The sequence below is a fragment of the Lycium ferocissimum genome, chromosome 3, assembly GCF_029784015.1.
Source record: "Lycium ferocissimum isolate CSIRO_LF1 chromosome 3, AGI_CSIRO_Lferr_CH_V1, whole genome shotgun sequence".
Lineage (NCBI taxonomy): Eukaryota > Viridiplantae > Streptophyta > Magnoliopsida > Solanales > Solanaceae > Lycium > Lycium ferocissimum.
In genome coordinates this window covers 56,050,970-56,066,611 of record NC_081344.1, presented here as the reverse complement: position 1 = coordinate 56,066,611, position 15,642 = coordinate 56,050,970, and the positions used below count along the sequence as shown (strand labels likewise).

The window sequence follows — 15,642 nt, the reverse complement described above, 5'->3', positions numbered from 1 at the left end:
ATTGAGGGATTATGGGAGCTAGTTCCTAGCTTGCAATAGGTTGTAATCGGAAATTGCTCGGTTAGTGGAAGTGAAATACTAATGTGGTAGGTCGTGTTTTTTAATCCCTTGAGCAAGGAGTTTTCCATGATAACATCATGTGACCTTTACATATTGCATTGCATAAGGGAACTGGTTAACAACCAGGTCCCTCCATACTATGTTTGGTGGATGCACAACCTTTTACAAAAAGTTATATTTACAGTTATTCGATACTATCACAGTATTCTTATACCCAGCTTATTAGCTGGAGAGAGTATCCGTGTACCTAGCTTGTTAGCTAGAGAGAGTATCTTTATGCCAGGCCTATACGGCTGAAGAGAGTATCCTTATGCCTGGCCTACACAGCTAGAGAGAGTATCCTTATGCTCAGTCTATACGGACAGAGAGAGTATCCTTATACACCGAGCCCTATATGTGGTCGACTAGCTAGATTACTATATTATGTAAAAGATGATTCAGAGCAGGTAAGTATACTTTTAGAGTATTCTTGATTTCAGTTGATTCATTTATCAACATCAGTTTCAGTTATTCATGTAACATCCCACACTTTTGGGCTAAGGTTTGACACGTAATATGGTGATATAATGAACCAAGATGGGAGAAATAATGGAATCAAGTCATAAGAATAAGCTTAGGGAAAAGCAAAGTCAGAAGCTACTCTACGGAGCATGTTTTCAAGTGAGTTTGCACAAGGGCTTACTTCAAGCTAGAATAACCCTTTATTAATTAGGAATTTGAGAAAACTTCATGAACGAAAGTTGTAGGACTTTGAAATACCTTTCCATCCATATATTGTGGAGGTCAAACTGACATTTGTACAAAAAGTTATGGCTGTTTCATATCGGGGTCCAGAAGCGATTCGGCGGACATGACGTATGCGACGCAGATGGCCATCTGTAATGCATTTGGGCCAAATTTTCCATTCCGAAGTTTCCAACATTCTGTTGTGAAAGTGTGTTAGCATCTGCGACGTAGATGACAATGCAGACAACCCCGAGGTTTATTAAAGTCGCGTTTTCCCGAATTTTTATTCCATTTTTCAGTTCTCCAAGCCCTAGCACGAGTTTTCTCTCCTCTCCTCATCCTCCCACATCAAGTTAAGTCCCTCCCAAGTATTCCTAAGTAATTCTAACACTTATACATTTAACAAGATTCTACACTACAATCTTAGGGTTTCAAAAAAACCCTTCTCAAGGTTTCAAGTTCATATTCTTAGGGTTCTTCTTCAAAGGTTCAGACTTTTCCTTTAAGTTTTGGAGCAACTAAGGTATGTAGGGCTTCTATCCACGTGTGGGAATATCATTTTTCTTCCCCACGCCACGTATAATCCATGAAACACGTTTTCTCCTCAAATTTAAGGAAAATTATATCTCAATTCATGATGAACCCTAGGTGCAAGATTATATATATGTATACCATCATGTTCAACCATGTTTCCATTATTTGTAGTCATGAATATCATTTTGGTTGCCATGAATCTGTCTGTAATCCATGAACACCCATGTTTTGAATTCCATAGGTTCTCGACATGTGTTCTGGATCAATATTATTCAGATTCTGGGCATGCATTTTACATGTTTCATGTTTCATACAAGTTATATTATATATCTATATAAGTTATATTATATATCTATATACATGTTAGTTTATACATAAAAATCATGTTTACAAGTCATGTTTATAAATCATGTTTACAAGTCATGTTTACAAGTCATGCTTACAAGTCATGTTATACAAACCATGGGATCATATGCCATTTATATTCATGTTCATGCCTTAGGAGTAGTACATATTAACGAGAAGACTCAGACAGCTTGAAACTATGTATGCTAGCGTAGGGTAAGGGTCGATCCGCCCAATTAGGACGACACCTTCAGACAATTGATTGGATCCTTTCATGTCATGCTCATGTCTCATACCCCGGCAAGCTATGGGATTGCTCTACTGGTTGGACCAGGTACCAGACTCCACGTGCTCGCGTGGTGACTTCATGTTGTCAGTTATACTAAGGCTCTCCCACAGATATATAGTTACTTAAAAATGTTTTACTTATGTTATATTATACTCATGTCAGATGATACTCACGTTCATGTTCAGTTTACAGTTTACAGTTTTAGTTTCAACTCTACTATTTCATGTTCTATGTTTATTCATTCGGTTGCTTTACATACCAGTACAATTCAAATATACGGATGTCCCTTTTGCCCGGGGCCTGCATTTCACGATGCAGGCACTAATTTACAGGACGACGGATCTGCTCGTTAGGACATCATCGTATCAGCTATTTGGTGAGCCCACTTCCTTCGGGCCGTTGTCTTTACTTTTCAGTAGTCATGTCATGTTAGACAGTAAGGTATGCTGGGGGCCTTGTCCCAGCAACAGTTCAGTATTTCAGACTCATGTCAGAGGTTTCATAGACTAGTTAGTATGTCATGTTGGGTATTCAGTTATGTTTAGCCTTGTGGGCTGTACTATTATGTTTTCAGAATACTTCTGTACTCATGTTTTAAAAGTATTTTCAGTATTATTATGATATCACATTCTTTATTCAAACTTTTAATGTTTTTAACTTATATTCCGCATCTGTACATGTCCCTTGTTGATTCAGCAAGCCATGTGGTTCTTTTGGTCACATGCATCAAGAAACCGAGTGCTGTATTATACCCAGGCCATGGTTTGGGGTGTGACATTTCAGTTGCCTTACATACTCAGTATATTATTTCGTATTGACATCCCTTTTTCCGGGGGCGCTGCATTTCATGCTTGCAGGTTCGGATAGACAGACAGGTAGGCCTCCCCAGTAGACAGTACAGAGTATCAACTTGATTGGTAAGCTCCATCTCATCCGGAGTTACGAGGTCCAGAGTTGGTATTGTTTTTGTGTATATAGAGATAATCGATAGGCCGAGGCCCTGTCCCGACCACAATACAACTTGATCTTCCTAGAGGTTTGTAGACGTGTCCTGTATATCCAGTACATCAGTATGGTGGCCTTGTCGTCCCTTATGTATATCTTGTTTTGGATTTTGTTGTTTGCAGGGACATACGTTGGCCTTGTTGGCCCATTCAAATATGTTTGTATATATGTATTGGGGTAATCCTATTTCAGATGATTCTGAGTACGGCATTGTCGGCCCAAATTGGTATTGTTTGCTTTACATATTGGCCTTATCGGCCTAGATTGTTTGATTGCATTTAGGTTTCACAAGTCACAGAGTGGTATGCTCGGGGTCAAGTAAGGCACCGGGTGCCGGCCACCCCAGTTTTGGGGCGTGACACGCCGAGCATGGGTCTTTTTTTGCAAAATATAATATGGATCAAGTTTTAAATTATAAGAAAAATTGAAATCACAAACTTAAACTTGAAATTCTACCTTTTTATTTGGGATTTAAAATTGACGTTAAAGTTGTGTTCAAATGATATAAACATACACAAATTTTTTAATCAAAACTTCAAATTTAAAATCCAAATTGCACGGCCAAGCGGGCATCAAATTCCACTTGCCTTGTGTTTTTATGAGTAAATTTTTGAGGTATTAGTTGTCACTACTATGTCTCAATTTATATTATTCACTTTCTTTTTTAGCATGTCCAGTAAAGAATATATTTTTTTATATTTAAAAATAATTTATTTTTGAACTTCTCATTTTACCCATAATGAGATGATTTATAGCCACACAAATATTTATGTTATGTTTTAGATCATAAATTTTAAAGTCATTATTTCTTTCTTAAACTTTGCACCTAGCCGATGAAGGAAACGTTGGATCGGACAAAACAACGGAAGCATGTAATTTTAATTGTTTTAATAACGAACCAATTTTCCAATGAAGGATCTTTCTCTTGAGATTACGTGTAAATGATAAAGAAGAAGAGAAGTGTACGAAACAACCCCTTTGTTCCGCAAGCTTGTTGATGTAGATGATTTCCTTATCTCTATAGTGTCCAAGTGTCCCCCCTCCATAGCTATAGTCCATCAAGATCCTTTGTATATCTCTTGCACCACTATGGAAGAAGACTATGGCTAAGTAAGAGTATCTTGATTTTCATAAAAGACATGAGAAGCTCAAGCAAAGACTTGTGTATCAAGTGGCTCTTTTATATAGAACTCAAAGCCTTATATCCAAAGAAACAATTGTCAAGTCTCATAGAACATGTGTCTTCTACAAAGATAAGTGTTCTTAGATTTCAAGACAAGTCTGTGATCTTCTAGACAAGTTTATTCTACAAAGACATTTGTGTAATCGTCTAGACAGGTGTCTTCTACAAATACAAGTGTATAGTCTTCAAGAAACTTATAATATCTTTTATATTACATATCTTTGATTTTGCAGGTACATCAAAATTTTATTCATCCTCTGAACAACCTTGTGCGGAGAGAAAAATATTAAACCTAGACAAATCACAAACTCCTAATCTAAGGATTAAGACTGCTCTAAATAGATCTTTCATCTGAAGTACATATTTGATCTTGCAAATTCAGGTATTGACAGGACTTTAATGTGTGTTACGATCTATGAATCATCTTATTAAAGGATTGTCAATAGTTGAAAAACAGGTATCACATTACTTTCAAGATAAAAGGAAGACAATAGTTTCAATAACAGATTGATATAGACTTATTTTGAGAGGTCAATGCTTCATAGTTATGGATCAGTGGTGTGAAGTGCAGTTGCTTGATCACCATATAGTCTAGAAACTAATTAATATTGGTTCAGTCTGATCATTCATCGGCTTGGAGGGATATTTTTATTGATTTGCTAGCCATGTCATAATGATACATCTCGAGCTTTTGATTATTTGTCAAATTATAATAGCACGTCATGGTTTCTCAAAGACTTGTCCCATTTTAGTTAGGGATCGTCTATGAGATTCATTAAGTACATTGTCCCATCATTTAGGGGTTGTCTATGACTATGAAACATATTGAGATGTTGTTCTATAATATAAGGGTCCTCTATGAGATTTATTGAGCATGTTGTCCCATAATTTAAGGATCGTACATGAGATTTATTATGTTTATCTCTTTATCTATTTCTTCCAATAGTGAATCCCACACGTCCTGTGATGACCTGCTTTAGATTATTAATTCAAGACCTTTTTTCACTTTATTGATCGTTAGACCACCTTCAAATGCTGAAATCATGAAATACCTCATAAGTGCAGTTTTTTCTTTTTACTTTGTTTCAAATGGCCGTTAGATTTTAATTATTTTCTTATCTAAAAAAACATATTTCTCACTTACATTTTATATTATAGTTTGAAAGAAGAATCTCTAATTGTTTCATTGTGGGATCACTTGGTCGTTGGTTAGAGTTATGCAAATATTAATATAATATATGACTTAGTTATGCAAGTATTAATAATGCATGGATTAGTTATGCAAATATTAGTAATGAGGGTACTAGTTATGCAAGGATTAATTATGCAGGGTTTAATTATTCATGTATTAGTTATTCCATCTTCTACCTTGCATAAAATAATTTATAGATTTCCTCATAGCTTATACATATATTAATTATGCAGAAAAGAAAAGCATAAATCAAACATTGTATTAGCAATGTTATGTTTTATGTGGAAAGCACGAATAAAACCAACCAAATATTGTATAACTGTCATGCCCCGAACCATGGCCTGGGTATAACATGGCACTCGATGCCTAACTGCATGTGACCGAGCGAACCCATTGGCTGGTGAATCAGCAAGTGATGTCAAAACATACTAAAATGCGAAAATAATACTAACACATACTAATCTGCTAAAAAGTCTGACTGCAATATCTTATAAATGCGGAAATATTGAATGAGTCTGAATAAGTAGCAAACAAGGCTAACAAAAATGCCTACTAATATCTGACTGACTGAACTGTAGTCTATAAAGCCTCTAATGAATACTGAAAGGGTTAACTGTTTACCGGGATAAGGCCTCGGCATGCCCAACTGACTAACATAATGTATAGACTAAAGACATGATAACAACCCGAAGGAGCGGGGCTCGCAACTGACGGATACGAGCAAGTCCTAGCGTAATCGTCTGCCCGTAAGTTGCGCGATGCGGCCCCAAGCAATAAAAGGGGACATCAAGATATTTGAATTGTCTCTTATGTAAAGCAACCGAAAGAAAGAACAAGATAAGTACATGAAACCGAAAGCAAATCGATATACCGATAACTGAACTAAACATGAGAAGAAAAGATATGAATACTTCCCGTTCTGAATGAAGAATCACATGTGTAACTGACAATATAATTTGTGGCCTAGGGCCCAATAAATGTGCACAAATCTGTGTCCTCAGGACCAAGCAATACGTATGCATAAACTGTGGCATAGGGCCCAAAATACAGATATAGGTGTTCAACATTAAGCAATTCATAATACTGAGACTGAGAGATAATTGATAGCATGAAAACTATTTCTGATTATAGAACTTAAGCCAATAATTGATTATACACTGACTGAGACTCATGTGATGTCAATACACAAGTTTATAATGATTACCTACTGAGTTCATGATATTTAAAGTGATAACCACGAACGAATTGTGAAACTATATCCCTAGAAGATAGAAGTTCTACAATTATTCATGAAACTAGGGCTTCTGTATTCTGAGTCAATTTCTGATAAGTATGAAGAACGAGGCGTAGGGAGAATCATGAATATTCCCTAAGTTAGATAGTTAGCTTCACATACATGTATATGCTCCAAAACTCGTAACTATTGGTCTGGAATTGAGAAAAATCCCAAAAGCCTAAGTCTTGAACCCTTTAGATGGGTTTTCTTAGCGTTCTTGGTGATGGAGGAGAAGAGTAGGTCGTTCTAAGGATTGAAGAGTATGAAAAGTGGAATAAAAATTGAACCCCACGTATTTATAGTTTCTGGTGAGGCGGGTGATGTACGGGCTCCATGTACGGCCCGTACATGGTGGGCGTACTTTGTCATAAATTTCCAGAACTTAAGGGTTTTGGTCTGCGAGGTACGGGTTCCATAGTACGTCGTCCTTCTATGTACGTCCCGTACTTCCGTGGCTGTACCTAGAATGGAAATTCCAGTGGTCCCTAGAATGGAAATTCCAGTGGTCTCTAATGTCCTTCCTTTGATGTACGGCCCGTACTATTGACTAGGGCGTACAATTACCGTTCTGAGCCTATTTTTCTATTTCAAAATTTCTGTCTTGATTTTTAAGTCCCTGAATCATGAACATAGGCTAGTTTAGAGGTACTGGGTGTTAGAATAACTTATGCTAGATTTTATGTGGGGTTTATGTTTTCTCATTTTATAACCAAACAAGGTATATATGAATAATTATTCTCTAACCAACTACAAAAGACCCTTGAAGGTTGAACTTTGACCAAAATGGGTCTTCCCTTTGGTCAAACACTCTATAAAATAATGTACGGAGGAAACCGCAAACGCATATTAGCCACCATTTTTGGCGGCAATACAATCTTTTGGTAATAATACCAATGACATTTAACGCTTCAATTTCGACTGTTAATTCCACGGAGGAAAGAATAGACATGTTTTCTTTTGTAACTCTTTTTTCATTTCTCCATTCATAATCACAAAGGAAAAGCGATAACTTTGAAGCTCTAGAGTTTGAAGGGGTTCAAATGAATCCTTCCTCGGAATATTATTCCGTACAAATAATAGAGTAACAAAATTTTTTTTTTCCTTAAATATAAATTGTTAAATCTTATTTAACATAACGAAAGCATCTCGACGTATGTTTTTTGCATATTGTTGTTGAATCACCTTAATATAAAATTTCTGGTGTCACCACTAGCTAGCGGTGACATCTTTTCTCCCACGATCAAGTTTGAAAATGCCTTCAACAATTCTGCCGGATGACGGTAACAACCCCATTGTTGTGGCCATTGATAAAGACAAGCACAGCCCATCTGCTGTAAAATGGGCAGTTGATCATCTCGTGACAAGCAATCCAACGCTTGTTTTGGTCCATGTTAGGATGAAGAACTCAACAAATCGTAGGTACCCTCCCCCTTTCGTCACATTTTCAGTTTTATCTTCTCTCGGTCCTTTAATTTTATTATTCGATTGAATCAAGAACGTGAATGATTCCAATGTACGTAGGCTCATCATGATATCCCATACTGCCGGTGTGCGAAAATTTCCCAAGTTGTTACTGTCAAACAATCTTTTTAAAATGTTGGATAGAAGTTTATAAGTTATAACTATTGCAGCATTCAAGCTAGGCATTAAATATCTCTTCTCAGCATACCCATAGTGTATGTGACAAATATATGCATTTCAATTATGGTCAAATTCTATGGTTACGCTTTTACCATATGTATCTTTTTCATTCCGTGAAAGATCAATTTTACGGTATAGACGCTTCTGACCTCCTCCTTTATGCCTCGCGGTAATGATTCCTCAGGCAAATTTCACGGTATAGACGCTTCTGACCTCCTCCTTTATGCCTTACGGTAATGATTCCTCTGGCATGTAGAGGTGAAATGGGGTGGGCGGATGTGGAGCTCTTATATATGTGTGTGTGGGGGGGGGGGGGGGGGGGTTCGTAAAGAGGATTGGAAAGGGAAGCTCTTATATGCCCAGGCGAATTAGAACAAGCTTTTTGCAAATCAAAAGCCGAGCGTGGCAAGGGCAGGTCAAATTAACAATTTTGTACTGTTGAACAGACTCATTTCTCATAAAGTTGGGCATGAAAGAAAACTTAATTAAGCAGGACAGGGCCAGGCGATGCATGGATGAGTTAAAATTTGAGAAAACTGGTAAGCGGTGTGGGGTGAGTTAAAACTTTTGCGGTGTAAGGCTTCACCTGCCTCGCCCCCGTCTGGCCTCGCTAATTGAATGTTAATTGTTTTTATCGGTAGTTCTTATTGAATGTTAATGGCATATGCTTTATGTAACTTTTTATTAGTGATGATGATGACATTTCCGCTACTTTGTAGAGGCTAGTGCTGGTCAAAGTTCGAATCGTGGATTAAGTGATCAAGATACACATAAGGTCTTCACACAGTGCAGAGCTTACTCTGCACGTAAAGGGGTACGTAAGTTGATTGATTAAAATAGAATACAAAACATAAGAAAAAGATGGTGATTTTGGAGGATGGATATTAATGTTGTAACTCTTTTTTTCTTTTTCTATTCTTTTCCTTTCCCATAATCTCTCTAATCTTGTTATCATGCTATCTTTCGTTCCTTTGAATTGTTCAAAACATTTCCAAACAAAATGTTTATTACCATGAGGGAGTATTCAAAGAAGATCAATAAGCGATTGAAAGATGCTTCTTCGATAACAATTTTGCCGTATTGAATGCCCTTGAAAAACTGTTGAAACAATTTATACACGTGAGACTTAGAAACACTGAAGGGGAGCCTTAACGTAACTGGTAAAGTTGTTGCCATGTGACCAGGAGGTCACGGGTTCGAGCCGTGAAAACAGCCTCTTGCAGAAATGCAAGGTAAGGTTGCGTACAATAGACCCTTGTGGTCCGGCCCTTCCCCGGACCCCGTGCATAGCGGGAGCTTAGTGCACCGGGCTGCCCTTTTTTAGACCTAGAAACACGATTAATTTACATGAGAAACTTAGGTGAAAAGTTTAAAGACTGCTCATCCTGTAAGAGGTCTATAAGATCACAAGACATCATATCTTTGCATAATTGCATTTTGCACCATTAATACGTATCTAGGTTACGTTTAACAAAATGAGTAAACTAGGTTTACATCGCTGTGGAATGTTGATTAAATCTAACTTTAACTCCATATCATCGGTGAAGATAGCAGTGAAAGAGGTTGTTATTGAGGATATTTCAGTGTCTAAGGGACTTCTAGACTATATCAACAGCTATCATGTCACCAACATTGTTCTTGGTGCATCATCAAGAAGTGCGTTTTCCAGGTTATTATCATCCAATTTATTTTTGTCCCTTGCTCAATCTCCCTTTGTATGGTGGATAAATATCTTAATGATCCCTTTTTTTTTTTTTTGCAGGAAATTTTGGACTCATGATGTGCCAACTATCGTAAACAAAGCTGCACCAGATTTTTGTACTGTATACGTGATTTCAAAAGGCAAGCAACAATCAGTCAGACCAGCAGCTAAACCTCTTGCTAGTTCTTCAGCAAGGCTACCACCTCCCCAAGCATGGTCAGGAGCTAGGCTAAGTAACTACTCTGAACCTGAAGATATAGCCAGGTACCAAATGAACCTTTTTAATTTACTTGAGCTTACGAAAAGCTCGTGTAATCCCCGCTTATTGTCCTTAACTTTGAGGGTTTTCTTAATAAAATATTTGGTAAACATTTCAATAAAACATGAGCTTAAGGCAGGACGGCTTGGCTCGATTTCTCATGAGATTGGGTGAGGGAAGCAGAAAAGGTCTCAAAAACGGGGCAAGCAGAACAAATTGGTTGATGCAATACCAATAGCCTTAAGATTTGATAGTCACTTTTAAGCCAAAGTGCTACCAAACTAGCAAATGAAAGCAGAAATAAATTTGTGTCAGTGTTTGTATCCTTGTCTTGAGTCGAGGGTCTAGCAGAAACAACCTCTCTACCTCACACAAGGTAGGGCTAAGGTCTACGTTTGCCACTAGTGGGATCTCAATGGGTATGTTGTCATTGTTGTTGTTTGTATAATTGTCTTACAGAATCAATTAACAAAAGAATATCACCTCAACTTCTCATGATGCTACTTGGTATCCGAATTAAACCCCAAAAATCACCAGTAAACTTGCCATACCTTATGCAATATGAATCTTTTAAGCAATTCCAAGTCATTGTATTTAGTTTCAGTAATCTTGGCAATTTCCAACCACTGTGTACTCTAATTATTAGACAACTTAGTAAATGAAAAGATTAGTATTAATTATTAAAGATGTTAAAACAAAAGCCTTTCAATTTTTAAATTCAAAATATTTTACTGTGAAGACATAATTTGTCCTTATAAACAAACTTATCCAACATCTCTAATTGAAAATAAGTTTAAGCAGCACCCGGAGTTTAAACTGCAAATTATTTGCTACAATTGTTACAGTCCTTACAGAATAATCTTGGTCATTGTTTGCTTCTATTTGTTGTATCACTAGCTTATCTAGAGTTAAAGTTTGACTGTTGAAAACTGTATATATAGAGAAACAATTTAAATACTGATGCTCTATCAAAGATGGTAGTATTTCTATTTAATAAAGTGGTGCACAAAACAGGTCAGCCTATATGAGGGCAGAGCAAAATTTTGGAACATCTAATGCATCAATGGAATGTTATGATGTTCAGTCAAAGAATTCATATAGCCGGAGTTCTCCGTCCAATGCACCTCTTAGCCATGGATCAGTGGATGTTTCAGCCCAAAATCTTGACTTCACTCAAGTTTCAGTAAACGACAGTTGTAGCTCCTCATCTTCGGTAAGTGAAAATATGATGATACAATACATGATGATTGTGCAGGTTGATAGATAGACAAGCTTTACTATTTTGATTGCAATGAAAGAATGAGCATCTTTCATTTTTTTAGTAATATATATATTCTTCATCAATTGTTGTATGCAGTGGGAGGCTGAGATGAACAGATTAAAGCTAGAGCTAAGGCAAACCATGGATATGTACAACACAGCTTGCAAAGAAGCTGTCTCGGCAAACCAAACGGTACTAGCTGTCTAACTGTCTAGGACCGCAAGGATAAAAGTCATTTAAACTATTTAGGCAAAAGAAATGTAAAAACCAGCGTTCTGCAAATCAAAGTTCCTTTCTTGGTACATGCGTTTTCTATACTAAAGCTTAGAAATTCTGGAGACACACTTTGAAAGAGCTAATAAGGCTAATGATGCCTAAAACCGTGTTTCTTCAAAGTTTACTACTCCCTCCATTTCATTTTTGAGTCTTTAGCTTGACTTGACACGGAGTTTAAGAAAGTATGGAAGATTTTTTTAATCTTGTAGTCTTAAACATCATCTTAAACTAAAGATGTGTACAATGTTCTAAAATGTCCTTTCAACCCTGTGATCTTAAGCATGCCACTTTGAATTTAAGAGTTACTAAATATAAAAAATGACATTCTTTCTTAAAGAAACTAAGACACAAAGTGAAACAGAGGGAGTAATCATTTATGGAAGTGAATGTTCAGTCATTTGTTACTTTGTTTTAAAGGCAGATATCTAGATTAGGTCTGTTCTATGTTTCAACTGACCTTGTATACTAAATTCAAAATACTACTCCTTCTGATGCGTGGACGGAGAAAGATCCCTTAGAAAGTCAACAATCTTTTTCTGCGAGTGAAAACCCTAAACAAGAATTGGAAAGCAATGATATCAAGCTCGTAAAAAGTCTTTATTGATTATCTGTCTCCCTCTTCTTATCCTTGGATAAATTTTGCATGTTTCAGGCTAAAGAGCTTAATCAATGGAAAATGGACGAAGCTAGTAAGTTTAAACAGGCCCGTAGTTCTGAAGAGGCGGCTCTCGCTATTGCTGAGAAGGAAAAAGCTAAAGGCAGAGCTGCCAATGAAGCTGCTATAAAAGCACAAAGGCTGGCTGAGATAGAATCAAAAAGAAGAAGGTATGCGGAGTTGAAGGCCAGGCGAGAGACAGAAGAAAAGAATCTAGCGTTAAATGATCTATCTCAGAATAATATCCGCTATAGGAAATATACGATAGAAGAGATTGAGATAACCACCAAAAATTTCTCTAATTCAGAGAAGATTGGTGAAGGTGGATATGGCCCGGTTTACAAAGGGAGACTCGACCACACACCCGTTGCCATTAAAGTTCTTAGATCCGATGCTGCACAAGGAATGCAACAGTTCAAGCAAGAGGTATGTTTTTTTCTCTCCACTTAATTGACAGACATTGATGTAAAGATGCATGGTTGTTACCACAGTAGGATTAAGGTAAGGGTCAGCTCCCCTTGCTTGTACTTACATTGAGGAATTTTTTATTTTTAATAAAAGGCCCCTGGAAACTGTATGGTGGTATAAATTCGCCAAAAAAAAAAAAAAAAAAAGATGCATGTTACGAATTTAAGATATAAAACATCATTTTTGTTTGGGTGAGCAACTTTATTCTTTATTGACTTCTGAGCATTAGGTCAGTCAACTCTAGAGTTATCTATATTGGATACACTGGAGGGAAGCATGACAAATGCCAGATTTAGACTGACAAATTTAGGTATCTTGAAGCCTTCTGGTGCATAACATGATTTCTTCTATGTATATGTTTAATCTAAAATTTTTGTTCTATGAATATGCTTCAGTAACAATTTTTAGAAAGCACTTTTGGTAGTCTATTTTAAGTGTTAGTTAGAGGTATGCACCAGAGGCCTTTTTCTTGAAAAGATTAGACTACTGGTTAACGTGCAAGTCGGCCATATTTGATACATGTGCCATTTCTGCAAATACTTGCTTTACTTTTGGTACCCGGACCCTTCTAACGTGAGATGCTTTGTGCACCGGGCTGCCCTTTTTGCTTGCTTTACTTTTGGATTGAAGCTCTTAGGTTTCCCTTCTCATAGAATCAGCTTTGTCATTTACAGGTTCAGGTCCTTGGTCTCATGAGGCACCCAAATATGGTACTACTCTTAGGTGCATGTCCCGAGTACGGATGTTTAGTTTATGAGTTCATGAATAATGGTAGCCTGGAAGATCGACTGTTCCGGAAAGGTAACACCCCTCCAATCCCATGGGAAATTCGGTTTAAAATCGCAGCTGAAATCGCTACAGGACTTCTATTCCTTCACCAAGCAAAGCCCGAACCTCTTGTTCATCGTGACCTTAAGCCAGGAAACATTCTTTTAGACAGCAATTACGCCTGCAAAATTAGTGATGTTGGATTGGCTAGGTTAGTTCCACCATCTGTAGCTGATTGTGTTACACAATATCACATGACTTCAGCTGCGGGAACTTTTTGTTACATCGATCCCGAATATCAACAGACAGGAAAGTTAGGGACTAAATCAGATATATATTCACTCGGTGTAATGTTGCTCCAAATTGTTACTGCAAGGCCTCCGATGGGTTTAACTCATCACGTGGAGAGGGCCATCGAGAACGGAACATTTGCCGATATATTAGATCCAACAGTGCCAAATTGGCCGGTGGAAGAGGCTCTTAACTATGCAAAATTGTCACTCAAGTGTGCTGAGCTGCGGAAGAAAGATCGACCTGATCTTGGTTCGGTCGTATTGCCCGAGCTTAACAGGCTTAAAGCACTTGGAATGAGTAGCATGGCAAGTACAGGTAGCAGTTCTTGAAATATTTACTCCATAAAGGATCAAACATCATAAACAACAGTGGATCAAGTGCAATTATGCTAGTTCACCACTTTAAACATTTCTTCGCCTTTTCTTGTAAATCTTACTGCAAGTGAAATGAAAACAATTTATTATATTACCTTAGAATGGTTTATACACTTGTTGAAACATTTAGACCCTTGAAAATTCAGAGGGGGGATAAAATTTAGGTGCTGAAAATGTTACCTTCACTTGGAGTACTGGGAATAGATAAATGTTGTTTCCAATCTTTTGGGATGTTGCCTGTTCTTTTTTCTCACTACATTTGTGTTCTAGAATTCATTTCCATTTGAATGATATAAAATGAGAAAAGCTTATAACACTTAGTTGACTACAACAAACACAACAGATTGTTGGTTTAAAAAGGAATTTCTTTAAAAGCAACTTCACTACTAGGAAGAATGATAGTAGTCAAGAGTTTAATAGAATTGGAGAATTGTTATCTAATCAAGAAGATCTTTTCAAGTTTGAATTTGTTGATGTGAAATTTGAGTTCTAAGATCATATTAATACGAACTATTTGTTCAGAACTTAGCTTTGATCGTGCTTCAAAATCTCAGTGTATCATAGGTTCTTGAATATTCTGAATTATCAAATTAAATGTCTGACATATGTGCGTTCATGCAGACACGTGCTTCTCTCCACTTAGCAATATCAGCTATCAAAAGCATGAGTAGTGGTCGAGATCAAAACATTCATTTAGAGTACTTTTAACTTATTCAATTGCATAAATCCTTGAACCATAAAAAGCTTTTTGATATATGCAATAGTGGTTGGAAATTCTTTACTTGGGATGGTCAGATCCCAAAGTTTATCCTCACAAGAAAAGGATTTGCAATGAAAGAAACAACAAATCAGTGTCACAGATAGTTGATACCCACAAAAGGTGGATTGTGTCTAAAGAAAGGCATCACAAAAAGATAATTTTGCAGCTGATCACTTCTTCCTTTGGATTCTAATTCCACCACTGGAAGTGGCTAGACAGATTAAGTTAACGAACGTATCATATCCTCTAGATAAGGCATCGGCATAATTGATAGCTATAACATAATTGTCATTTTTTTGAAGATCCTATTTTGTTACCAATTACTTAAACAACGTCCCAAAGGCATGGTTCCGTCCCATTTGTAGAATGACCCTTCTTATGGCACGACTTAAATAGTTATTCTGGCGGTTCAAATAAGATTTAGACTGCCATATAGCCCGCAATGTACATAATAAAGGTCACGCATTTTAAATATTGATCGGTGTGTACATTCATTATTTCTTCTTGAATTTATGATATATATATATATATATATATATATATTTTTTTTTTTGATATATATATATATATATAT

At 36.8% G+C, this 15,642-nt stretch overlaps 1 protein-coding gene across 1 annotated transcript; it reads left to right on the top strand.

Moving 5' to 3' along the window:
• Positions 1-7,501: 7,501 nt before the first annotated feature.
• On the top strand, positions 7,502-14,566 carry LOC132050292 (U-box domain-containing protein 52-like). Its single transcript, XM_059441488.1, has 8 exons — positions 7,502-8,025; positions 8,971-9,065; positions 9,799-9,920; positions 10,014-10,217; positions 11,227-11,425; positions 11,570-11,665; positions 12,402-12,830; positions 13,547-14,566. Exons 1-8 carry the CDS (start codon positions 7,863-7,865, stop codon positions 14,261-14,263), a joined length of 2,025 nt encoding a protein of 674 aa, XP_059297471.1. The 5' UTR covers positions 7,502-7,862; the 3' UTR covers positions 14,264-14,566.
• The last annotated feature ends 1,076 nt before the right edge of the window (positions 14,567-15,642 follow it).